The 26,169-nt window shown below is 46.7% G+C and overlaps 1 protein-coding gene across 1 annotated transcript in view; it reads left to right on the top strand.

Annotated features, from left to right (window-relative positions):
- The first annotated feature begins 1,699 nt into the window (after positions 1 to 1,699).
- Positions 1,700 to 26,169, top strand: part of LOC149444130 (proton channel OTOP2-like) — a 99,681-nt gene continuing 75,211 nt past the window's right edge. The window contains exon 1 of the mRNA XM_089654886.1: positions 1,700 to 2,059. Coding sequence (XP_089511012.1) covers positions 1,729 to 2,059 — 331 coding nt within the window. The 5' untranslated portion in view covers positions 1,700 to 1,728. The remainder of the gene's footprint in view (positions 2,060 to 26,169) is intronic.

Here is a 26,169-nt window from a genome sequence, read left to right as displayed (position 1 = left end):
GCAGACTTAAACCTAGCACAGTCACTCCAGGGCCTAAGGCAGCATAGCTTCCAGGGGTTTATACTATTCATTTCTAGCTGCCCTTATGCTACTCTAGGTGACTCTGTTACAGTTTAGGCTTATTGGTAAAAGATGGGCCCATTTACTTGTAGTGTTGTTTCTTTCACACAACCCTGATATAGAAGTACTCTGTGTAGAAATGTATGTTATCTTATCTTGGTCACAGTTTGTGTTACCTTGCTTCATTTAACTGGTCTACTATCAATATAGTGTTTACCTAATTGTGTGTCATTCATTCAAAAGAGAGGGTGTGTCAGGGAGTGGTAGCTGCCAAGGTCCACTATTTAAAGAAAGGGACTAAACTTCAGAGGGCTCCAGGGGCAGACTGACAACTCATGGGGCCCCCGGGCAATAGGGGATCATGGGGCCCCTGTGTCCTTGCACAAACTCAAAAAAGCCTATGAAAAAGGTTCCAGGGGCATCTCATGGGGCCCCCTACTGACCCCGGGCCCTCGGCCAGTGCCTGAGTTTCCAAATGGTCAGTTCACCCCTGGAGGGCTCAGCAAACCAGTGGCTTCTAAGGGGGAGCGCTATATATATATATACAGTGCAAGTGTCAAATGCTTGAAAGTAATATCAAGGTAATGTTATTTGGATTTTTACAGATTGCAAACCACACACACTGTGACCGGAACAATACAGTGCTACCATAGAAACATTGTACTAGTTTTTTTTTTTCTTATGATTGCTTATACCAGTGAATTTCACAGTTATAAGCAACCTTTTTTGCTGAATTAAATTGATTCCTTCAGTGTTTACTATTGTGGTTAGCTGTGATTGGTCACAGCTAATCACCTGGTACAGATTGGCTGGACTTGACCCTGTCTGGACCATGTGATTACTGTGACCAATCACAGAGATCAACACAATAGTACACAATGGATGGCATGAATAAAAAGCCATCCATTGTGTACAATTGTCATGTGATCTGCTATGATCACATGGTACAAGCAATACATTGATCAGTTATCCGCTGTGTCGGGTGGATGTAGTAAATATCTGGTGTTCACACATTGTATAAATTTTGAGTTTGTGAAAATGATAGGAAAATGCATTTTAATGTTTCAAAAATTCCTCCAAAAAAATAGGAAAAATATATTTATATAACTCTTCTAACAAATTAAAGCCCTATCCCAAAAAAATACATAATACATTACAGTAGATTTTATATCTAAATGATACATGGTGAGAAACCAAGATATCTCTGAAATGCAAAAAACCATCTGGGACTTAACCAAATTAAGTGAATAAAAGTCTCTGGGAATCCAACGGTGAAAAAAACACATGTAAGTCAAGTGGAGGATGTAACATAAATGCACCACACCTTTGCCTCATGCCCCTTCACCTGGTAGGACAGCATTGAAATTTTATATTTTGCCTCCTCCTTTCTCTCTAGGAATTCCTGTCATACTGCCTTGTGTCATTGATAATGGAATATAGAAAGCCAAAGAATACATTCACCAGAGTAAACATATAACGGAGCAAGTTGGGACACGAAAGAGAACCTTTATCCACCAATTAAACAGCAGCTCAAGGGAAACACTTGACATTTCTGTTCTGCAGGAATGTGTTTTTTTTCAATATATTGAATGTTGTAGATGTGCAGTGGGAGATTGTGCTGAATAAGACTGTACTGACATATCAAGAGTGACTCCTTTTGAAGCTATAATGGAGGATAATCTAGAGTTGAACACCACTAATGATCCACCACAGAACGGAACACCGGTAATACAGGAGAAAGATCAGAAGAGGGACTGGAAAAAAGGAAGTAGGCTACTCTCTGCATTATTGGGCTCCAATGTCTTGGTCTTCACTTGTGCTTTGCTAACCTGTGTATTCACTCAGGACATTCACGTCTTTGAGAAAGACTTTCTCATATTCCTCACTTTCATGATAGTCATCTGTATTTTATGGATGCTTTTCCAAATGTACTTCACCTGGAGGAACAAAAATGCAGTTCTATTTAAGGATTGCCAGGCAGGTCCAATATGGATGAGAGGTCAGTTAATTATTTTTGCTAGTCAACATTTGTAATAACTTTTATTACTTTGCTTCCTTTGTTTATTAATTGTTTCTAAATGTTTTACTTCTTTGAGTTCAAGCTCTACATCTATCGACTGAATGTTTAAATGTATGTATTTTTTTATTATCCTATGCACTAATGTCAAGAGATATCTTATAGATCTAGAAGTGTAATTCATAGAATTATGGACATTTTGAGTTGCTAACCTCATATTATCTATGTTCATTAAGTCAAGCTTGTTCAAAAGTAAAAATGGATCTAAAGCCATCATATTTTTCAATTTTGGATAAAATATGAAAGATTAGAACCTCTGTCAGGATTTTATTTTTTAAAACATTTTTTATTCATACTTAAAGATTCACCAGTACAGGAGAAGATAATCATTACCAAACATACAAGTCGTTATTTTTTTTAAACACATACCCAACTATATACAATCGTCATATGAGGATTTTGCTTCAAGCTTGTATAGTGACAGTCACAACTGACATCTGCAGATCAAGAAGTCAGACACATACTTTTGGTGACACCATTCTAGTTTTAAAGTTGTTTTGCTGAGGGTAAAACTCCCAATATATGTGGGGGGGGGGGGGGAGAAGAGACTTAAATGGGCAAATGATGTGTCCTGTGGAGAAACAATTGCCCAATGACAAGTAGACATGGGGGGGTTCTGGGGGCCCCCTTGTTAGAGGGAGCTTTCATATATTGATAAGCCTCCCACCAACAGACCCCTACAAACACTGTCCAGGGTTGTGGAGGAGAGTCTCCATGAGGATAAGGTGCTTTCGGGGAGGAGACTCCTCCAAAGCACTCCTCCATGTTGAGGGCATGTGTCCTTTTATGGTTCAGGAGGGGGGGCACTCACAGGAAAGGGTACCCCCTTCCCTGGTCTGCTGGGTTTGCATTCTTGGGTAAGGGTCTGGTATAGATTGAGGGGACCTCCATGCTGTTTTGTTTTTGTTTTTTAACCTGTATGTTTTTGTTCACATTCTGCTGTCAGAGTGTTGTGGAGGAATTTTTTAAAATTAGAATTAAAATGCATTTTCCTATCATTTTTACAAACACAACATTTATACAATGTGTGAACAACAGATATTTACTACATTCACCCGATACAGCGGATAACTGATAAATGTATTGCTAGTACCATGTGATCACAGCAGATCACATGACCATTGTACACAATGGATGGCTTTTATTCATGGCATCCATTGTGTACTATTGTGTTGATCTCTGTGAGTGGTCACAGTAATCACATGGTACAGACAGGGCCCATTCCAACCAATCCCATTGACAGCAGATGAGTCATGGTTGCTAAGGATGTGGTGGCTGCCTGCTCCTTAACAACCACAGCTAAGTTATACCAGGTGGATTAGAAAACTTTTTGAATCCACCCAGTATAATTAATAAATTAAACAAATGCCGAAGAAGCAAAAGAAATCCCGAAAATGAAACGGGCCAACACAATGAAACCAAATAAGCAAAATTTCAGGGGTCATGCTTGTTAAGGACAGGGCTGCCACCCATTCCTTAACAACCTGCTTTTCTCAATGAATTGGAATGATCCAAACAAATCTAAATGAATCTGAAAATGTCTTTAAAACTTTTTCGGATTCATTCAGATTTGTCCATTTAGAAATTTAAATACGAATCTCCGAAAATGAATTTGAATAAACTGAACCGAAATGTCTAATGGTATCCTCGGGCTGAAAGGCCAGAAATATCAAGGGTAGCCCTAATATGTTTCAAGAAAGGTTCCAGGGTTAAAATGAAAATTAGGGGTGAAAGAGGGCAACCCTGCCTTTTCCACTGTGGATGTCAAAAGGAGCAGGTTTTCTGCAATTAATACGGACAGTTGCTGAGGGAGTAGAATATAATGCTTCTATACAAGTAAGCATGGGTTCTGGTACTCCAATATGGGCCGATGTACAATGTAAAGTCCAATCCACCCTGTCAAAGCCTTTTTCTGCATCAGTAGACAGCAGAAGCATAGGGACGGATGATATTCTGGCCGTATTGATGATATTATTAGTACAAATGGTGTTATCCTGTGCATCCCTTGTGGGGATGAAACCAACTTGGTCCAGGGGGACTATTCATTGAAGGATTGTGCTGAGTGTATTGGCCAGAATTTTGGAAAAAAGTTTCAGGTCACTGTTCAATAAAGATATTGGTCAATAGCTGGCACATTGTGAGGGGTCTTTGTCAGGATTGGTAAAGACGATTATCTGGCCCAAGACAAACCCAATGCTATAGTGTGACAAGAGCCTGCTACATTTATCGCCATATGCGTAGATGAAAGGTCTGTTATGTAGTAACAGGTGCTTTGTCTTGTAAAGAGAATGAGTATGAAGTGTTTCTCTGAGCTTGGCAATTTTGGTGCCAAATTGGGGAGATAGTGTAGTTCCTTTCTGGAGTAGTTCTAGATGTTGAAGTTTAAGGATTAGATCAGCAGTATCGCTAGTTCCCTCTGCTTTAATCCTGTGGCTATGTTTAATTAGAATTCTCCAGATATAGTTGGGGATGTGCTTGTGCTGGAAGAGAGTAAGGGTAATGTGAAGCATGCACAGGTTCAGGTGTCAGAGGGGGGTTCAGGCACAATGGTGAGAGCAGGGAGTCGCAGACATGGTTGTTAAATGTGGTATCAGGCAGCTGGATGAGTGGATTATGTTGTTCAGATGTTGGTGGTGTTGGAAGCAGAGTGTAGGTGGTGAAAGCAAGGGGGCAGTGTGCTGGTATGATGGCAGGAGCAGAGAGTGCATGGGGATGTCTATGCAGGGATTGGGTGAGAAATTGGCGAAAAATGGGGAGGGCCTGTAGACATGGGGTGGGGGTGGTGGGAGTGCAAGGGTGGTGTGAGAGAGGGGGTGCATGTGATGAGAGAAGAATGGAGCACAGCACAGCCATCCTGATCAATGTGCTTACAGTGAAGCACCCCCCCCCCCCAGTAAAACACTCCCTACATATAGTTAACCCTTTGATCACCTCTCATGTTAACCCCTTCCTGCCCAGTGTCATTAGTACAGTGTCAGTGTTTTTTTTTAGCACTGATCACTGTATTGGTGTCACTGGGGATGTCAGTGACACCAAGTTAGTTCCCGATTACTAGTAGAAAAAAACAAAAATCCCAGTATCTATACCCCCATTTATAAACACTTTAATTTTCACGGAAACCAATTAATATACATGTATTGGGAGTTGCATGACCCTGTAATTGTCAGTTAAAGTAACATAGTGCTGTAGCGCAAAATATGGCCTGGTAAGTAAATCCTCAGGAGGGTAAGTGGTTAAGGAGATATATCCTCTGTTTTTGTCCTGTTTACTAATATGACCAAAAGCAAAAGATTCCAGAACAGGAATAGAGGTGATTCTTTAGAATTGGGGACATAAATTCTGTGATCCTAGTGGCTACCATTCACTTTTTGTGGTGGCTATGGAACAGAAATTCATGGGAAATCTCTCCAGTTGGACATAGGTGACAAAACCGATTGGTTATAATAACACTTCCTTTTTATATCACAAATAGCAAAATAAATATGTTTTTAACCTTAATATCTACCATAAATTACATTGCTAATTGCATATTGTATTTGTTTGAAGCTTAAATACTGAAATTGGCACTTAAAACTGTAATTTTGTACCTTTTTGGAAATGCCAAGTAAAAACGTAGCTGTGCCAGTAAGTTTTGGATGCAGTGTCAATGAATTTCAATCTGGTAGGTTGGCAACACTGGGGGGCACCCTTTAACCAAATTAGCATCTGCAGGGCCTTTTGACATCTTCCCAGCTCATCTGGAGTTGTGTGCAATGGTTTTGGTCATTCCTTCCGTGAGATTTGTGATGAGCCTATTGTTCATGTCCATTTGTGAGCATAATGATTTCTATCCCTTAAATAAATGGTGTCTTGGTTAATCCACAAGACTGGTTCGCCCTCGTTTGTATTTTTACAATAACACCTGCTCCTGACCAATTCTTATCTGTGTTGTGGGGAAGTTATACCTGCTGGCTTCCAGAAGGACAAGGTAAGTTTGGCAGAAGGGGTTAAGGCCCAGGTGATCCCATTGCTGCTCACTGGTGATTCACTGGAGGATCACCCACAAGCAAGATCAGAAAGTCCGGTGTCGGTGAATGCTGATCCAACCCTAGTTGGGTTTCCCCTGCCTCTTTCTACACAGACATGAGCAAGTTAGTTGAGAACTCAGTGAAGAATGGCTCTGCTTCTATCAGTCAAGGATATCGAAGCTTTGCTTTTTCTCCGGGGTGGTTCCAACCCCTGCAGGAAAAGAAGGTTTTGAAACCTGGATGGATCAGGCAACTCAGGCTGTGGAAGAATGAAATATCCCAGAAGTAGTAAAGAGACAGAGACTCAGTGAAAGTCTTAGAGGCCCTGCAACTGAAGTGATTCACAGCCTGATGATGGGAAAGCAGGACTGTATAGCAATGAACTATAATGAAGCTTTATTTGCTGTGTTCGGCCAAGTGGAGAAACATATAGACCTTTTGTATAAGTTCGAGCACATTCACCAGCAAAGGGACGAGAGACTTTCTGAATATATTACTCGAGTAGATAATATTCTACATCAGATTATTCTTAAGAAAGGGATTGAAAAGGCTAGACTTGATCCTGATTCTACTGATCAGGATAGTGATGGGGAGACAGAAGCAGATGAACACTCAAGCTCTTCCATCAGCAAAGCTATCAGTGAGACAGCCCCAGCCGACCTGCTGACTCAAGATGCTCAAGTTCAGAGTCAGATACAGCAAACCTTGCTGCGTGTAATAGAGACACAAGTATAAAAGCAGGCAGCAAAACCAGATCAAAGAGGAGCCCATGCTTCAGTCAAAGAAAAGCAGAAGTATTTCAGTGTGAATAACCTGGACACTTTAGGGATCAGTGCCACAGGAGAAAGATTGAGCTACATCTAACAGCTATAGTATTAAAGTGTTGCTAAACCCACAACAGTAAAATCAGTCTGTATATGTATATGCAGTAAAACATGCTTGTTATACTCACTGTGGATCCTAAGGGGTTAATCCTCCACATTGTGTAAAAAGGCTGTTTGATCCTCTCTTCTCTGATCCTCCCCTTTTTCTACTGTCCCTAATATAACTCCTGATAGAACAGAGGCTTGGAGACAAGTCACACATGCTCAGTTTGGTGTGTATTGCTAGAGATTCTTTTTTGTCTTAGGAGAGTGCATGTAATCAGCAGAGCACCAGCACCAATCAGTGCTGTGCAAACAAAGGGTCAGGGGTCCTGCAGCCTTATAGTGGAGAATGAAATTTCCTCCTTCAAGCTTTAACCAGTGTTCTGCTGGACACTGAGAGAAGTCACAAGACTGCTCTAACTGCTGATGAGAAAAGGTATTTAGCAGTTTATATTTACTAAAATAATTGCATTTCCATGTTCTGTGTACTGTGGGAGACCAGATATAGTGAATGCAGGGTCAAGGGTTTAGTTACACTTTAAGGGTGATACAAAAGCTTCTCTTTGCTAAGAAAGGGGGAAACTTTGGGGGGCCTCAGTGAAGCAGCTTACCCAAGAAAAGCTAGTGCTCAAAAAGACAAAAGAGTTTGAAATCCAAGCAAAAATGTAGGCAGAAGTGCCCTAGAAACTGATCTGAATCCTCACCGAAACTTTATTCGGAAGCAACCAGACCCAGGGGGAAATGCACAGAGGATCAATACACCACCTAAATCTAAGGTCACTGTCTGTCCAACAACTAGCATGGAGAAAAAAGGGTCAAGCCAACCATGAAACACCAGTTGATTTGCCAGAGAAGCTTGTAGGCCCCTCTCCTATTGTTTCAATTCAGGTGGAGGGAATGTACACTAAGGCACAGCTAGACTCTGGGCTCAAGTAACTATACAAAGACTTTTATGACAAGTATCTGAAACACATCCCTTTGCACAAATTGGAAGAGTTAGAGATCTGGGGTACTGGCTCTTAAAAATTCCCTTGTGATGGCTACATTCCAATTAAAATAACTTTTGTTCCTTCGACAGAAGGGGAGACATTTGATACGTTAGCAGTTATATATTTCAGACTGCCAGAGACAACAGAAAACTCTCCTAACTGGAATAAACAGTGAACTAGTGAGAAGGTTTCTTATTCTGCATGCTGAAAATGAAGACCTTACGCTCAAAGGAATAAACCCTCAATTGCATCAAGGCTTTTGATGGGCACTTCGGGAGCAGAGAGCCCTGACAGAAGGAGTAAGAAGATTTTGAAGGCTAGGAGCCAAGTAAATAGTGCTGCAACCTGGTGAAATAGTCTGTATGAAGTCCACACTCAAGTTGAGTTGGGATCAGCTAGGACCCTTTGTCATCTTTGAGACTGATTCTCAAAAGGAAGAAATAGGAGTGGAGCTGGTCCCGGAAATAGCGCTCACAAGAGCCTTGTTCCGGAATGAAGGGAAGGTGCCAGTTAGTCTTTGTAATGTTACAAACTCCCCTATCAGTTTAAAGCCCTGAATATTGATTGGACAAGTGAGTTTGGCTACTCCAGTAACCTGCTGATCTGGTGAAGGGAGTGTCCAGCGAAAATTTGGGAGGGGAATTTTCTTCCTTGCACACCTCATTATCTCCAGTGGAAGAAAAGAGTCAAGGATCATCTGTTAAGGATGGGAAAATATACTTTCCAAGAATGACTTTAACGTGGATGTGCTAAAAGTGCTCAGCACAGGATTTGGCTGCAGGCCAAGACAGGACGCTTAGGGAGAGGGCAAGGCGAATACCTTTCAGTGACTTAGAAGACCTCAGAGAACGACTTGCTGAACTGAAAAAGTCAGAAGTCATTTGAGAATCCAGGAGCCTTTCCGCTTCTCCTATAGTTGTAGTGAAGAAGAAAAATGGGTCCCTGTGGTTGTGTGTTGACTACAGAACTCTGAACAGAAGAAACATTCCCAATCAGTACACCACTCCTCAAATCAAAGATGCCCTTCAATGTCTGTCAAGGCCAAAATGTTTTAGAGTCCTTGATCTGAAAAATGGGTACTATCAGATCCCCATGCATCCGGATGAAGAAGACGCTGTTCATCTGTCCATTAGGGTTCTTCAAGTTCAATCGGATGCCTCAGGGGCTATCAGGGGTTTCTGCCACATTCCAATGGCAAATGGAGTGTACAATGGGAAGCATGAACCTAATTGAGGCCTTGGTGTTTTTGGATGACATCATCGTTATCTGGAAGACTTTGGAAGAACACAAAGCGAGACTTGAGAAGAACTGAAGTTATCATTGGAAAAATGTCAGTTCTATTAAACTTTTATCACCTACCTAGAACATTTCAGTTGAAGGAATAGCCACTGACCCTAAGAGTTTGAAGGTGGTTACCACGTGACCCAGATCAAGACCAGTCACTGAATTGAGGCCTTTCTTAGGGTTCTGCTCCTTTTATCAGAGATTCATTGTAAATTTCACAAAGATTGCTCAGACACTCAGTGAGTTACTACAGACTGAAGAAGGGAAAGGCAAGGGCGAATACTGTAGGCAAACCAAGTGAGGTGAGGAGCTTGAAAGTTGCAAGAATCCATTCAGGAGCAATGGACTTCACAATGTGAAAGAGCTTTCCATCACCTCATAAAAGCCCCAGTGCTGGCTTACACAGACCCTGCCAAACCATGCAAGCTTTATGTGGATGCCAGTCGAAAGGGAATGGGCAGGGTTGTATACTTCCTATTGCTTCTGAGTAGAACTACCTGGTGCATAAGTTGTTCTTGGACCTGCAGGTTCTTGGACCTGCAAGGGGTTCTCACAGTTATCAAAGAGAGACCTGAAGGCAGATCAGAATGAGCACCTGCTATGTAGTTTAACTTTGAAAGCTCTGACCAAACAAAATCCCAGCCTGCTACTAAATCATGAACTCCAAATTAGTTTACAAAGAATGGGACTTGCTGCAGGTATGAGACTTCATTATTTATAGGAGGGGTCCTTCGGACGTTTCGGAAGAAAGGTGGCAGTTGTTCCTCCCAGAGAAACAGACAAGCAGTACTAATGGCTCTTCACGATGAACATGGACACTTAGGACCAGATAGGTCCTTTAGGATAGTTAGGAACCACTTCTACTGGCTTGTTATTAGAGAGACAGTGGCGCCACTCTAAGTGTAGAAGGTTTAAAATCAGGCAAATTTAATGGTAAAATGCACTCACATAGACAGGTAGCAAGCAGGCATGTCAAGAGAATGGAGGTTCGGTGGAGCAGGAAGTCTTTAACCACGCTCTGGGTGTATCCCCATTGTTCCGGTGGTGTCCAGGGCTCGAGGGGTTGCAGAGGGGCTCAGGGAGGTTCACAAGAAAGCCAACTTGTTTTGCCCGTATTAGCCCACACTAAGATGGCCGCCACATCGGCCTTACGAAGAAGCGTGCATGCTCCAAATGCATGCCATCTTGGAAACCTTGTCCATGTGGTGATGCCATGCCTGTGAGCCTCCCTGCACCCCTCTACAACTCCCTGAGCCCTGGACACCACCTGAGCAGCAGGGATACACCCAAAGTGCAACTAAGGACTTCCTCCTCCACCGGACCTCCATTCTCTTGACATGCCTACTTCTACCTGCCTATGTGAGTGCATTTTACCATTAAATTTGCCTGATTTTAAACCTTCTACACTTAGAGTGGCGCCACTGCCTCTCTTCTCTACCTGCATCTAGGAGTATCTACAAGCTCTTACATCCGTCTGCCTCCTCTTACAACCCCACATATCCACAAGCCCTTTATTGAAGATGGACTTTGACCTGGACATTATCTCCATATGGACCTTCAATTAACTCCAACTACTGATGGTCCACCCCCAACCCACTCAGGGTAAATGTTTTGCATGCTCCCTATCCCCATTTACCTTTGTTATGAGAGCAGAAGTAGAGAGCTACTGTCACTTATGTTTACAGTGAATTCAAAGGAAAACTCTGTCAACCAAAACTGCCCTCATGGGTCATCTATAAAGTAAACAGCCTATGGAGCTGGTGTACATTGACTTTTTGTGTCTGGAACCCGATGCCGGTGGGAAAAGCAATGTTCCAGTTGTAACCAACCACTTCACTTGATATGCTCAAGCCTTCCCCAACAAAAATCAGTAAGCAGTCACTGTGGCAAAAGTACTGGTGGAAAAGTCTGCTGCAACTAATACATTCCAACCAAGGCAGAGACTTTCAGAGTAAACTTGTTCAAAAGCTATGTAAGCTGCTGGGTATCCAAAAATCCCGAACCTCCCCATACCATCCACTGGGAGATCCTCAGCCTGAACGGTTCAACCGCACCCTGTTGAATATGTTAGGAACGTTGCCTTCAGAGAAGAAGCAGCATTGGGGGAACCATATTGCAGCTGCAGTCCATGCCTATAACAGCACAATGAATGATGCCACTGGGGATTCCCCATACGTATTAATGTTTGCAAAACAAGCTCAACTGCTGGTCGACTTAGCTTTTGGAACTTCCACGAATCACACATCCTTAACTTATACAAGGGTATGTTGACCAACTAAGGAGAAATTTGAAGCAAGTTTATAAGAAGGTGAGAAAAACTGCAACCGGGAGGGAGCGGGAGCAAGAACCATGACCTCAAGGTATAAGAACAAGATCTTCAGCTGGGGGATCATGTGTTATTGAGAAACATGGGAGTACTCTGGAAACACAAGCTAGCTGATTGCTGGCAATCCCAATTATATACCGTCTGCAAGCAACTTCCTGAGCTGCCAGTTTATCAAATCCACCTTGAAGGTAAAACAGTCCTGCTGAAAATGTAGCATCAAAATCACTTGCTGCCCATTTCAGATGCCATCTGAATACCTTAACTTTCTGACTTCAAACCAGTCGAACCACACAATCTTAGGCCTTGATCACGTCGGCAATGTCTAACTGACATTTATACAGTGGAAGAAGATGAAAGTGATAGAGAAAAGATGGTGCCTGACTGGTTGTGGCCACAGCCTCAGGAAAATAATGATACCTCTCTCTCAGTTGGGGAAATAAAAAGAGAAACCTCAGCGCAGGGAGTGGCAACCTCCTCCTCACCATGTACACCACCAATGTTAAAACTGAAGCAGCTAGTCGACCCACAAGAAGGGGAGTCAAGATTCAGACTTGTCCTGGTAGCAAGGCCTGGTGACAAGGCTCAAAGTTGGAAATATTTCCAAGTCTGAACCTCATCCAGTTATTTCTGACCCTATGCTTTACACATACTGTATATTGTACATTCACATCAGCCCTAATCCTCAAAGGGCGTACAATTACTTTTTAATATAAGTTATGATTGACTTCTTCTCTACAGATAATGTTCAAACGTATTGTTGATTATTAAGCGATTAGTATTACAGAGGGCTATACTATCTCTTTAGGGACCAAAGATTTCAAGTAGGGGGGAATGTAGCCAAGTAATGGATATGTCACTATGCAGTTCAGGGACACTTACAGGTGGGACTATGACTGAGCCTTTTTCCCCTAGTGCTCAGCACTGGGACAACTACATCACTTTCTGTTAGCAGAGTAGAGACAATTCTCCTGGGCAGCAGATGATCTTGGGAAATCTAGTCCTACAGCCAATGCATATTTTATTAATGAGTGCTGACTGAACTACACATACCAGAGTGCATGCAAACCAGAAGCATTCTGGGAAAGCAGATATATTCTACTGCAAGTGGCAGGCTCGCTCTCTTGTCCTGGGATTTAGAGCTAGACTTGGAGAGACTACCGGTCTCAAGAGAGAGACTTCAGGTCTTTCAGACGCCGGACTTTGGGCAGTGGATCTGCATTGCTCGGACACCGATTGCCACACTGGGATCTTCTCTGCAACGGGACTGCCACTGTTCAGCCCCACACAGCCGTCACTGTTCGTCATACTGACAGGCTGTCAGGCAGTTACTGTACACATCTCTGCAGACATTTAAGAGCCTGAGCAAGAACTCTTTGCTCCTGGGAGGCTGTATTTTTAACAGGATTGGTGAACAGGCGGATGTCCAACCTCTTTCTGTCATCATTCTAGAGACACTGCATGCAGACATCTTTACACCTCAGTTGCCAGGAGACCTTTGCTTTGAGTAGTACCACAGCTTATCTGTTTAACTTAAGCAAATTACCAGTATTCAATAATATTTATGGGCCCGCCATTGCTAGCAGAAGACAGTGGATACCATCATATTAGGAACTTTTAGCATCACGGGAATCAAGCTGCAATTTCTAGATAAAGGGACTTCTTCCTTTCTAAGGACATTGTTACGCAAACAAGGGTACCTACATATATTTATGCAGGAATATACATTTAAATAGGAATTTCTGCATGCCCCTGTCAGGAATGGATTCACCAATGGTGGTGGGACTCACCTGCAGTGCCAGGGCTGGCCAACGGGTGCTCTCAGCAACCAGAAGCTCACTCCTGCAGTCAGCCATCAGCTGAAGCTGATTGCAGGAGGTGTATTTAAGCAGAACCAGGCCTGTGATCAGGGCCTTGGTGTATGTTTCCCATGAGCCCCTGTACCTGTTATCATGTGTTCCTGCCTATCTGCCTAGTTGCTGACCCTGGTTTGATCCTGACCTCTGCTGACCATCACCTGTTGAACACCTGGCATGCCTGACCATCCTTCTGCCTGATCCTCTGTACCGCGCTGTCCGTGAGTTACTGTACCCGGCTTGTGACCCTGACTATTCTCTGCCTGCTCCTCCGGTACCTCGCTGCCCGCACGTTGCTGACCTGGCCTGCCTGCCTACGCCTGACGCTACCCAGACGATCCATCCATCCCGCACGGATCTGTCCCTGTTACCAGGTCTGCCAGCCTCTTCACGTCAGGCTTTCCCACGGTACATACCCTCGGCGGACCCCTCTACCACAGTTGGGTGCACTCAGGGGCTGCCACCTGGTCTCAGTTCTGCGCCAAGTCCATCCCCACCATCAGGGGCTGTGGTGGAAAGGCAGACTGGGGCTTAGACTCCGCGCCCTGGGGAATCCCGTTCTGTGGGTACTAGAGATCCCGCCGGGCGGTGCCTGACAGTACCTAACGGCCTGCCTGACCATTCCACCTCTCCAGCCCTGACTACGCCAGTGTTCCTGAAGCCTGCTACTTCCCTGTGTCAGTCCACACATTTCTGGTCCTACCCGGATCCCTAACATCCCCTTATAATGTTGATGGCCCAGAGATAGCTGACAAGCCATCAAGCCTTATGTTCCCCTTCTTACTGCTGATATTGCATTCAAATGGCTGAAGCTTACATCACATAACTGTATAATCTGTCAAACATTGCTAATTGACTGTTTTTGTTGTACTAGTGTTTCTGCTTTCATGTTTTATTTGGGGTTGTGCATACCAATCCCGTTATTTCTTTGGTCTACTCTTTTATGCAAACACTAATATAGAGGTGCTACTAAAGAACTGAGTCTCTTGCATTGTTATCCTCAATTGCTCAAATATGTCTGAACCTAGAGTGTTAGAGGTGTTGGGAGGCTTGCCAGGTAAGGGAAACCACTGGGGACAAGCATCGTCGAGCAGCCCCTACGGGAGTTGCGCTACATATGCATAAAAACTGTCACATGAACTTTGCTTACTGACAGCTTATTTTGTGTCCAATTTTGTCTACACTTGATATGTGTTTCTCAATGTATTTTAGGTCAGAGAAGAGTGGTAAGGTGCAATCATTGGGCAGCTCTACTAAACAGGAAACAGCCTATTCGCTCCCTCCTAGATTGTAAGCTCCAAGGAGCAGGGCCCTCCTATCCCTCTTGTATTGAACTGTATTGTTGCTGTATTGTCTCCCTTTATATTGTAAAGCGCTGAGAAAACTGTTGGCGTTATATAAATCCTGTATAATAATAATAATATTTCAGGCCTAAACTTTTTTTGTTTTTCATCAAGAAAGGGTAAGAACCTTTGTCTGCAGTTCGCCTTAGGGAGATTTCACTCTGCTTCCTGCTTATGTTATGGGTGTCAGAAATGACAGGAAGCAAGAGGAAATCTCCACAATGGTAATATATAAAGAGAAAATTACAAAAAAGCTTATTATAAAAAATATCATTCTACTAGCAGCCAAGAAATACCACCTTGAATTAAAAACAAAACGAAGAGAAAAGGCCATACTTTAGAAGGCATAATAGCTCATACAGTATAAACTTGCAAATACAGTAGAGTGTTATATCAAAATGCGTCTCCTATATCTTTATCATAATGATGTCCCTGGACAATCATAAGGAGGTACATATAATATGAAAATTTCCGTTAAGGGTTCTCAGACGTTGAATGATTCTTAATTAAAATATCCAAAGGCAAATTTACAAAGATGGCACATAAAAAATTAGTTTGTTTCATGTTTCCAGCAAATGACAAAAGCCAGTCTTCATCCCTCATGCAATATTGTGCATTGCTGTGATTTACTGAATCAAGAAAAAGAAAAAGTTCTGCACGTTGCACAGTGGGACCGCCATGGATTGGACTTATTTTTCCAGCACATCCCACAGCTGCTCAATTGGATTAAGATCTGTAGAATTTTAAAGCCAAGTCAACACTTTAAAGTCATTGTGTTCCTCAACCCTTCTTGAACCATTTTTGCAGTGTGGGAGGGGGCATCATCCTGCTGAAAGAGGACACTGCCATTAAAGAATTTTCCATGAAGGGATGTGTTTGGCCACCAACAATGTTTAGGTAGGTAGTAATAGTCAAGTAACATCCACATGAATGGCAGGACCCAGGATTTCCTAGCAGAACATTGCCCAAAGCATCACACTGCCTCTGTGGGCTTGTCTTCTTCCCATACTGAATCCTGGTGCCATCACCTCCCCAGGTAAGTGATGAACACACATCCAGCTACCTACGTGATGTAAAAGAAAACATGGTTTTTCAGACCAGACCACCTTTTTCCATTGCTCTGTGCTCCAGATCTGATGCTCATGTGCCCATTGTAGGTGTTTTTGGCTGTGGACACAGGTCAGTATGGGCACTCTGACCACTCAGTGACTACACAGCCCGATACGCAGCAAACTGCAATGCTCATATTTTCTGTTTTCACCCCTTCAACTTCAGGAACAACATTTTCACATGCTGCTTAATATATCCCACCCACTTTTAGATAGCGTTGTAATGAGTAAACAATGTTATTCACTTCCTGTCAGTGATCTTAATGTCATGGCTGATCATTGTACATGTGACGGAATCGTATGCTGTATATTCAAACCATCTGATTGCAATGTTCTGAAGAGCTATCAGGAACATTTATATAGATAGAACCATTGCTTATATAAAGCTTTCAACCACATCTAGGGTCACAAAAAAGCCTGGTTACAATATGCTCGACAACATCTTGACACCCCTCTGCAGTCTTTTTTGTGGCATTGGTGCAGTAAAGGCTTTATTCTGGCAACTCCACCATGCAGCTAATTTTTGTTGAAGTATTGTCGTATTGTGCTCCTTTAAAACAACCACACCATTTTTTTCCAGACCAGTATTTCTCTTGAGGTTACCTGGGGTTTCTTCTTTGTATCCCAAACAATTCTTCTAGCAGTTGTGGCAATCTTTCTTGACATATCTAACCTTGGCTTGGTATCAAGAGATCCCCGAATTTTCCACTTCTTAATAAATGATTTGACAGTACTGACTGGCATATTCAAGGCTTTGGATATCTTTTTATATACTTTTCCATCTTTCTAAAGCTGCACTACTTTGTTACGCAGGTAATTGAGGAAACACACTGTTACAGTGTCAGCAGTCTTTCATTCAAGCAAGTTCTGGAGTTTCCTCACCAATGGTCATGTAAACACAGAAAACAGGAAAGGGAGAGAGAACACTGCACCTTGTTACACAGGTCTTTTTACAGTTCTTTTCTGTTCCCCATGGCTCAGTAGCTAGCCTAATTCATTGCATCCACATAAGAGCTAACAAACTCATTGTCTATTTGTACACAGACACTAGTTGCAATTTAAAAATCCACAGATGTGAGAAATTAACTGTTAATTGCAGTTTTAACTTATGTGTGCCACCTTGCGTGTTTGTACCAAGGTCAAACATTCCATATATAAACTTTTAATCAGGGCCATCTGGGGGATTACTGTTATCATTATGATTTAGAAAGCAGCCAAACAATTATGTGATACTAAATGGCTTCATATGATCACTATACTTAAAAAAAAGACAGTTTTTTGGCATGATCAGTCGTATTTTCAATATCAATGCCAACATTTCACCATTTCTGCCAGGGTATGCAAACATTTGAGCACAACTGTCCATGTGTGTGTAATATAACTAGAGATGAGCGAAGAAATGAAAAATTCGATTCGACTGATTCGGCGAATTCGTGGACAATATTCGATTCGAGTCGAATAAATTCGCTGTGAATTTAACTTAAAAAAGGGTGTTTCTAGGCTTCAGAGAGACTTAATATTAGTGCAGAACACTGTACCTTTAATTTAAATGCCCTTGGAGTCTGCTGGGGAAGAGAAATAATACTGTCAGTCAGTATGACATGCAGATGAGTGCCGTCGATCTTAGAATCACTGCACACTTCACTCATTTGGCCAGTCACGGGGCCAAAACCAGTGTTTGGAGCCACAGTGTGGCGGTGGAGGCAGCAGCAATGGGAGGCCATACAGCAACCTATGACAAAATGGAACCCAGCAGGAGTGTGAGGAGACCTGAAAGTGGCACATGGCAGAGTGGGAGCAATGGGAGGCGGTACAGGGACCCAGGTCACACTGTGGGCCCAGCAGCAGCGTGACCAGGCGGTACGGGGGCCCATGGCCGATTTGGGGCCTGGTGGCACCTATGGAAGGCCTGTAATCTGCCAGCAACCTATGACAAAATGGAAAACCGCAGGAGTGTGAGGAGATTTCAAAGTGGCACATGGCAGAGTGCAAGCAATGGGAGGCCGTACAGGGACCCAGGTCACACTGTGGGCCCAGCAGCAGCGTGACCAGGCGGTACGGGGGCCCATGGCCGATTTGGGGCCTGGCGGCACCTATGGGAGGCCTGTAATCTGCCAGCAACCTATGACAAAATGGACAACCGCAGGAGTGTGAGGAGATTTCAAAGTGGCACATGGCAGAGTGGAAGCAATAGGAGGCCGTACAGGGACCCAGGTCACACTGTGGGCTCAGCAGCAGCGTGACCAGGCGGTACGGGGGCCCCTGGCCGATATGGGGCCTGGTGGCACCTATGGAAGGCCGCTAATCTGCCAGCAACCTATGACAAAATGGAAAACCGCAGGAGTGTAAGGAGACCTCAAAGTGGCACATGGCAGAGTGGAAGCAATGGGAGGCCGTACAGGGACCCAGGTCACACTGTGGGACCAGCAGCAGCGTGACCAGGAGGTACGGGGGCCCATGGCCGATATGGGGCCTGGCGTAACCTATGGAAGGCCGCTAATCTGCCAGCACCCTATGACAAAATGGAACCCTGGGCTGGGGCAGGCAGAACCGCCGTATCTTTATCACGTTTTTCACAGGCCACCGAATGGCGACGCTGCATATGCTGACGCAACGCTGTAGTCCCAACATGGGCCCCCTGGCCACGCTTGACTTTCTGGCCACATAGTCGACATTAGGCTACGTTTACTTCCTCGGGCGGCTTGACGAAAACTTGCCACACCGCCGAGTAGGAAACTTTGCACCCGCTACTCCTCACTGGCTGACTGCTACTTCCTCCGTGCACACCGGCACCACTACTGGCTGTGGTGGTAGGCTGCAGTGGAGCTGCTGCTCTACTCCGTAGGAGGTACGGGGGCCCATGGCTGATATGGGGCCTGGCGGCACCAATGGAAGGCCTGTAATCTGCCAGCAACCTATGACAAAATGGACAACCGCAGGAGTGTAAGGAGACCTCAAAGTGGCACATGGCAGAGTGGAAGCAATGGGAGGCCGTACAGGGACCCAGGTCACACTGTGGGACCAGCAGCAGCGTGACCAGGAGGTACGGGGGCCCATGGCCGATATGGGGACTGGCGGCACCTATGGAAGGCCGCTAATCTGCCAGCAACCTATGACAAAATGGAAAACCGCAGGAGTGTGAGGAGATTTCAAAGTGGCACATGGCAGAGTGGAAGCAATGGGAGGCCGTACAGGGACCCAGGTCACACTGTGGGACCAGCAGCAGCGTGACCAGGCGGTACGGGGGCCCATGGCCGATATGGGGCCTGGCGGCACCAATGGAAGGCCTGTAATCTGCCAGCAACCTATGACAAAATGGACAACCGCAGGAGTGTGAGGAGATTTCAAAGTGGCACATGGCAGAGTGGAAGCAATGGGAGGCCGTACAGGGACCCAGGTCACACTGTGGGACCAGCATCAGCGTGAACAGGCGGTACGGGGGCCCATGGCCGATTTGACCTCATTCATCCCATAGTCCTGCCGACTCACGAATAGCGTGGCCTCCTCAAAGGGCCTGAGCAAGCGCAGGTGTCACGCATGAGCTGACAATGGCTGACATCTAAGTTACACAGGGAGTACCTTTATCCGCTTTTAACATCAGGAAATCTGTGATGGCCTTTAGCTGTTCGTAAAGGCGGTCTAACATATGTAGGGTTGAATTACACCTTGTTGCAACGTCACAGCATGAGGAGTCGGTACGGGGGCCCATGGCAGATTACGTGCCTGGCAGCAGCAATGGGAGGCCCGTAATCTGCCAGCACCCTATGTCAAAAAATTCAACACACCAGCAGTGTGAGGAGACCTGAAAGTGGCACATGGCAGAGTGTGGCGATGGAGACAGCAGCAATGGGAGGCCGTACAGGGACCCATGAGAGACTCTGGACCTGGCAGCAGCATGAGGAGGCGGTATATAGGGGCCCATGGCAGATTAGGGGCCTGGCAGCAGCTATGGGAGGCCCGTAATCTGCCAGCACCCTATGTCAAAAAATTCAACACACCAGCAGTGTGAGGAGACCTGAAAGTGGCACATGGCAGAGTGTGGCGATGGAGACAGCAGCAATGGGAGGCCGTACAGGGACCCATGAGAGACTCTGGACCTGGCAGCAGCATGAGGAGGCGGTATATAGGGGCCCATGGCAGATTAGGGGCCTGGCAGCAGCTATGGGAGGCCCGTAATCTGCCAGCACCCTATGTCAAAAAATTCAACACACCAGCAGTGTGAGGAGACCTGAAAGTGGCACATGGCAGAGTGTGGCGATGGAGACAGCAGCAATGGGAGGCCGTACAGGGACCCATGAGAGACTCTGGACCTGGCAGCAGCATGAGGAGGCGGTATATAGGGGCCCATGGCAGATTAGGGGCCTGGCAGCAGCTATGGGAGGCCCGTAATCTGCCAGCACCCTATGTCAAAAAATTCAACACACCAGCAGTGTGAGGAGACCTGAAAGTGGCACATGGCAGAGTGTGGCGATGGAGACAGCAGCAATGGGAGGCCGTACAGGGACCCATGAGAGACTCTGGACCTAGCAGCAGCATGAGGAGGCGGTATATAGGAGCCTATGGCAGATTAGGGGCCTGGCAGCAGCTATAGGAGGCCCGTAATCTGCCAGCACCCTATGTCAAAAAATTCAACACACCAGCAGTGTGAAGAGACCTGAAAGTGGCACATGGCAGAGTGTGGCGATGGAGACAGCAGCAATGGGAGGCCGTACAGGGACCCATGAGAGACTCTGGACCTAGCAGCAGCATGAGGAGGCGGTATATAGGGGCCTATGGCAGATTAGGGGCCTGGCAGCAGCTATAGGAGGCCCGTTATCTGCCAGCACCCTATGTCAAAAAATTCAACACACCAGCAGTGTGAGGAGACCTGAAAGTGGCACATGGCAGAGTGTGGCGATGGAGACAGCAGCAATGGGAGGCCGTACAGGGACCCATGAGAGACTCTGGACCTGGCAGCAGCATGAGGAGGCGGTATATAGGGGCCCATGGCAGATTAGGGGCCTGGCAGCAGCTATGGGAGGCCCGTAATCTGCCAGCACCCTATGTCAAAAAATTCAACACACCAGCAGTGTGAGGAGACCTGAAAGTGGCACATGGCAGAGTGTGGCGATGGAGACAGCAGCAATGGGAGGCCGTACAGGAACCCATGAGAGACTCTGGACCTGGCAGCAGCATGAGGAGGCGGTATATAGGGGCCCATGGCAGATTAGGGGCCTGGCAGCAGCTATGGGAGGCCCGTAATCTGCCAGCACCCTATGTCAAAAAATTCAACACACCAGCAGTGTGAAGAGACCTGAATGTGGCACATGGCAGAGTGTGGCGATGGAGACAGCAGCAATGGGAGGCCGTACAGGGACCCATGAGAGACTCTGGACCTAGCAGCAGCATGAGGAGGCGGTATATAGGGGCCTATGGCAGATTAGGGGCCTGGCAGCAGCTATAGGAGGCCCGTTATCTGCCAGCACCCTATGTCAAAAAATTCAACACAACAGCAGTGTGTGAGGAGACCTGAAAGTGGCACATGGCAGAGTGTGGCGATGGAGACAGCAGCAATGGGAGGCCGTACAGGGACCCATGAGAGACTCTGGACCTGGCAGCAGCAGGAGGAGGTGGTATATAGGGGCCTATGGCAGATTAGGGGCCTGGCAGCAGCTATAGGAGGCCCGTAATCTGCCAGCACCCTATGTCAAAAAATTCAACACACCAGCAGTGTGAGAGACCTGAAAGTGGCACATGTTTGAGGCATGATTCATGGCGGATTTAGTCAGTTGTGTCAGGAACTGGTGGTTTGAAATCCAGACTAATCCACGCCTGATTCATTTTCACAAACGTGAGTCTCTCCACACTTTGGGTGGACAGTCGTGTCCTCCGCGGAGTTACAATACCTCCTGCCGCACTAAACACGCGCTCCGATGCCACGCTACTGGCCGGGCATGACAGCCTTTCAAGGGCAAATTCAGCTAGTTGGGGCCAAAGGTCAAGTTTCGTTGCCCAGTAGTCAAGGGGATTGTCTACCTCGGTTGGCAGGGTGCTGTCCAAGTAGGCCCAAGCCTGTTGTTTGAGCTCCTGCTCCAGGTCCACCTGATGCTGCTGCTGCTGCTGCGGCTGGTTAGTAGTTTCCTCACTGCGCTGGTGAAGAAAGCTACTCATCATCGACTGCAGACTGAGGCAGCCGCTGCTGGTGGAGCTGCCACTGCTCCTACCACCCCACCCCTCCCCTGCTGCCATGCCAGCGGAACGCGAGCGCACAGGGCCCACAGTGTCTGAGGATGGACGTTGGCGCACAAAGGCAGAGACCAACTGACTACATAGGTGGTTTTTATAGTACGTAATTTTGGCCTCCCTCTCAGCAGGTGTGAAAAAGGCCACCATTTTGGACCGGTAGCGAGGGTCCAACAAGGTGGACAGCCAAAAGTCATCCCTCTGTCTGATGGTTATTATTCGGCTGTCGCTACGCAAGCAACTGAGCATGCTATGGGCCATTTGTGCCAAGGAATGCGAGGGACTCCCTGCCTCCATCTCCACAGCATACTGCCACGGTGCGTCTGGGTCCTCTGTCTCCTCCTCCTCCTCCTCTACCAGATGCTCCTGCTCCTCCACTCCTGTCCGCTGAGTGGAAAAACCACCCATTTCACTCAATAATTCCTGAGCACAAATGTCCTCCTCTACCTCCTCCTCTTCTTCCTGTCCTGCCCCCACAGGGGTCATGTGGCGTTGAGATCTGTGCGCCACGTCTACCGCACCCTGACCAGCCATTGTTAACAGCATTTGTTCCAGGACGTGCAACAGAGGAATGACGTCGTTCATCCCATAGTCCTGCCGACTCACGAATAGCGTGGCCTCCTCAAAGGGCCTGAGCAAGCGGCAGGTGTCACGCATGAGCTGCCAATGGCTGACATCTAAGTTACACAGGGGAGTACCTTTATCCGCTTGTAACATCAGGAAATTGGTGATGGCCTTTCGCTGCTCGTAAAGGCGGTCTAACATGTGTAGGGTTGAATTCCACCTTGTTGCAACGTCGCAGATCAGGCGATGCTGTGGAATTCCGTTCTGCCGCTGCAGCTCAATGAGGGTGTTCTTTGCGGTGTAGGAATGGCTGAAATGCATGCACAGTTTACGTGACATTTTAAGGATGTCTTGCAGTGGGATGGTGGATTTTAGGAACCGCTTGACAACCAGATTGAACACGTGAGCCATGCATGGCGCATGGCACAACCTTCCTTGACGCAGAGCAGACACCATGTTCTTTCCGTTGTCGGTCAACATGGTTCCAATTTTCAGTTTGCGCGGAGACAGCCATCTCTCGATTTCTCTGTTCATTACACTCAGAAGTTCCTCCCCTGTGTGACTACGTTCGCCAAGGCATACCAGGTGCAGCACAGCGTGACACCGTTGTGCCCTGCACATGTGATATGCCGGTCGGGTAATGGGACTTGGCACGGGGGTGGCGGCTGAGGACACGGCGGAAAAAGAGGTGGTAGAGGCGGACATGTTTGCTGGACCAAGGACGTGCAAACGTGGAGGCAAAAGCGTCGTGACCTGTCCAAGTTGCTGGTGCGGCTGTGCCGGCACCACGTTCACCCAGTGGGCCGTAAATGACATGTACTGTCCCTGACCGTAGTTACAGCTCCACACGTCGGCGCTGCCGTGCACTTTGGCAGAGACCGACATGCTCAAAGACTGGCCCACCATCTCTTCTACATGTGAATGCAGGGCTGGCACTGCCTTTTGGGCAAAGAAATGACGGCTTGGCACTCTCCACCGCGGCGCGGCACAAGCCATCATTTCTCGGAAAGGTGCTGAGTCCACCAGTTGGAAAGGGAGGGACTGCAGCACCAGCAACTTGGACAGGAGGACGTTCAGCTTTTGCACCGTCGGGTGCGTGCTCGCAAACTGTTGTCTCTTGGAAACGGATTCCAAGAAAGACTGTTGACGGAATCCGAGAAGAGGAGTAGCAGGAGAAGGAGCATCTGAACGAGCGGAAGATGCCAACGAGCGACAACTCCCCTCAGCAGAGGTGTTGGAGCCTTGACTGGCTGATAGAGGGCAATTGACGACGTCGGGTGACGGAGCAAGTAACGGAGCGGGTGATGGAGCGGGGGCTGGGGCAGGCAGAACCGCCGTATCTTTATCACGGTTTTCCCAGGCCACCGAATGGTGACGCTGCATATGCTGACGCAACGCTGTAGTCCCAACATGGGCCCCCTGGCCACGCTTGCATTTCTGGCCACATAGTCGACATACGGCTACGTTTACTTCCTCGGGCGGCTTGACGAAAAATTGCCACACCACCGAGTAGGAAACTTTGCCCCCGCTACTCCTCACTGGCTGACTGCTACTTCCTCCGTGCGCACTGGCACCACTACTGGCCGTGGTGGTAGGCTGCAGTGGAGCTGGTGCTCTACTCCGTGGACGTTTGGCTCCACTGACACTGATGCGACCCTGCTGCCTCCTGGGCAACCCACCGACTGTTTCGCTCGCTGCCAAGCTGGCACCCTCTTCTCCTGATGATGCGGAAGAAATTGCCTGATGACGACGAGGCAGCCAAGTGCGATCAACCTCCTCATCATCAAGTACGGTCTCCGCCTCACTACTAGCCCCCTCGGCTGCGTCTGGGTCAGGAGACAGACCTGTCTCTAGACCGGCTACAGAGCCACTCTCCTCGCCAGTACTTCTTCGCCTGGCTGCTGAAAAGGCCGATGTCTCCCCCCGTTCCTGACCGCCCTCTGTTAGCTCTTCCTCACTGTACAGTGGGGCTGAGCCCACAGCATGCGATACTTCGCTTGGTGAGGGAACAGCAAAGGACAGGGGCAGGTAGAGGACATGTGATTTCAGTGGGCTTGCTCCCGGGCCATGCCAACTAACGGTTGTGTCTGACGTACCCACCGACCGTTGGCTGTAGGTGTCAGAGGTGACCTGGGAAGAGGAAGACGACCGAGCCAACCAATCAATGACGGCAGGGTTGTCGGTGGAGACACGACCGCTGGATGACACCGGGAGCACTGGCCTCTGGCTGCGAATAGTGCTGCCTCGACCCCTTCCTCTGCTGCCACGTCTGCTCGCTCCTAAAACATTGCCTCCTCTGCCACTCCTCTGCATGTTCTCTGACATACTCTTTAATTCAACGATTATGTGTCCCTGAGTAACAATTCTGTGTCCCTGAGTAACAATTCTGTGTCTGTGCGAGTAACAATTCTGTGGCCCTAAGTAACAGTTTTGTGGCCCTCAGTAACAGTTCTGTGTCTGTGCGAGTAACAATTCTGTGTCTGTGCGAGTAACAATTCTGTGGCCCTAAGTAACAGTTCTGTGGCCCTCAGTAACAGTTCTGTGGCCCTGAGTAACAATTCTGTGTCTGTGCGAGTAACAATTCTGTGGCCCTAAGTAACAGTTCTGTGGCCCTCAGTAACAATTCTGTGTCTGTGCGAGTAACAATTCTGTGTCTGTGCGAGTAACAATTCTGTGGCCCTAAGTAACAGTTCTGTGGCCCTCAGTAACAGTTCTGTGGCCCTGAGTAACAATTCTGTGTCTGTGCGAGTAACAATTCTGTGGCCCTAAGTAACAGTTCTGTGGCCCTCAGTAACAGTTCTGTGGCCCTGAGTAACAATTCTGTGTCTGTGCGAGTAACAATTCTGTGGCCCTAAGTAACAGTTCTGTGGCCCTCAGTAACAATTCTGTGTCTGTGCGAGTAACAATTCTGTGGCCCTAAGTAACAGTTCTGTGGCCCTCAGTAACAGTTCTGTGGCCCTGAGTAACAGTTCTGTGTCTGTGCGAGTAACAATTCTGTGGCCCTAAGTAACAGTTCTGTGGCCCTCAGTAACAATTCTGTGTCCCTGATTAACGTTTCTGTGGCCCCAAGTAACGGTTCTGTGGCCCTCAGTAACAATTCTGTGTCCTTGATTAACGTTTCTGTGGCCCCAAGTAACGGTTCTGTGGCCCTCAGTAACAATTCTGTGTCCCTGATTAACGTTTATGTGGCCCTAAGTAACGGTTCTGTGGCCCTCAGTAACAATTCTGTGTCCCTGATTAACGTTTCTGTGGCCCCAAGTAACGGTTCTGTGGCCCTCAGTAACAATTCTGTGTCCCTGATTAACGTTTATGTGGCCCTAAGTAACGGTTCTGTGGCCCTCAGTAACAATTCTGTGTCCCTGAGTAACAATTCTGTGTCTGTGCGAGTAACAATTCTGTGGCCCTAAGTAACAGTTCTGTGGCCCTGAGTAACAGTTTTGTGTCTGTGCGAGTAACAATTCTGTGTCTG

Source organism: Staurois parvus, unplaced genomic scaffold, assembly GCF_062004578.1.
Source record: "Staurois parvus isolate SC_StPar_1 unplaced genomic scaffold, SC_StPar_1.0 ptg000813l, whole genome shotgun sequence".
NCBI classification, from domain to species: Eukaryota; Metazoa; Chordata; class Amphibia; order Anura; family Ranidae; genus Staurois; species Staurois parvus.
The sequence above is the reverse complement of the archived record's forward strand: the minus strand, read 5'-3'. Positions and strand labels throughout refer to the sequence as shown.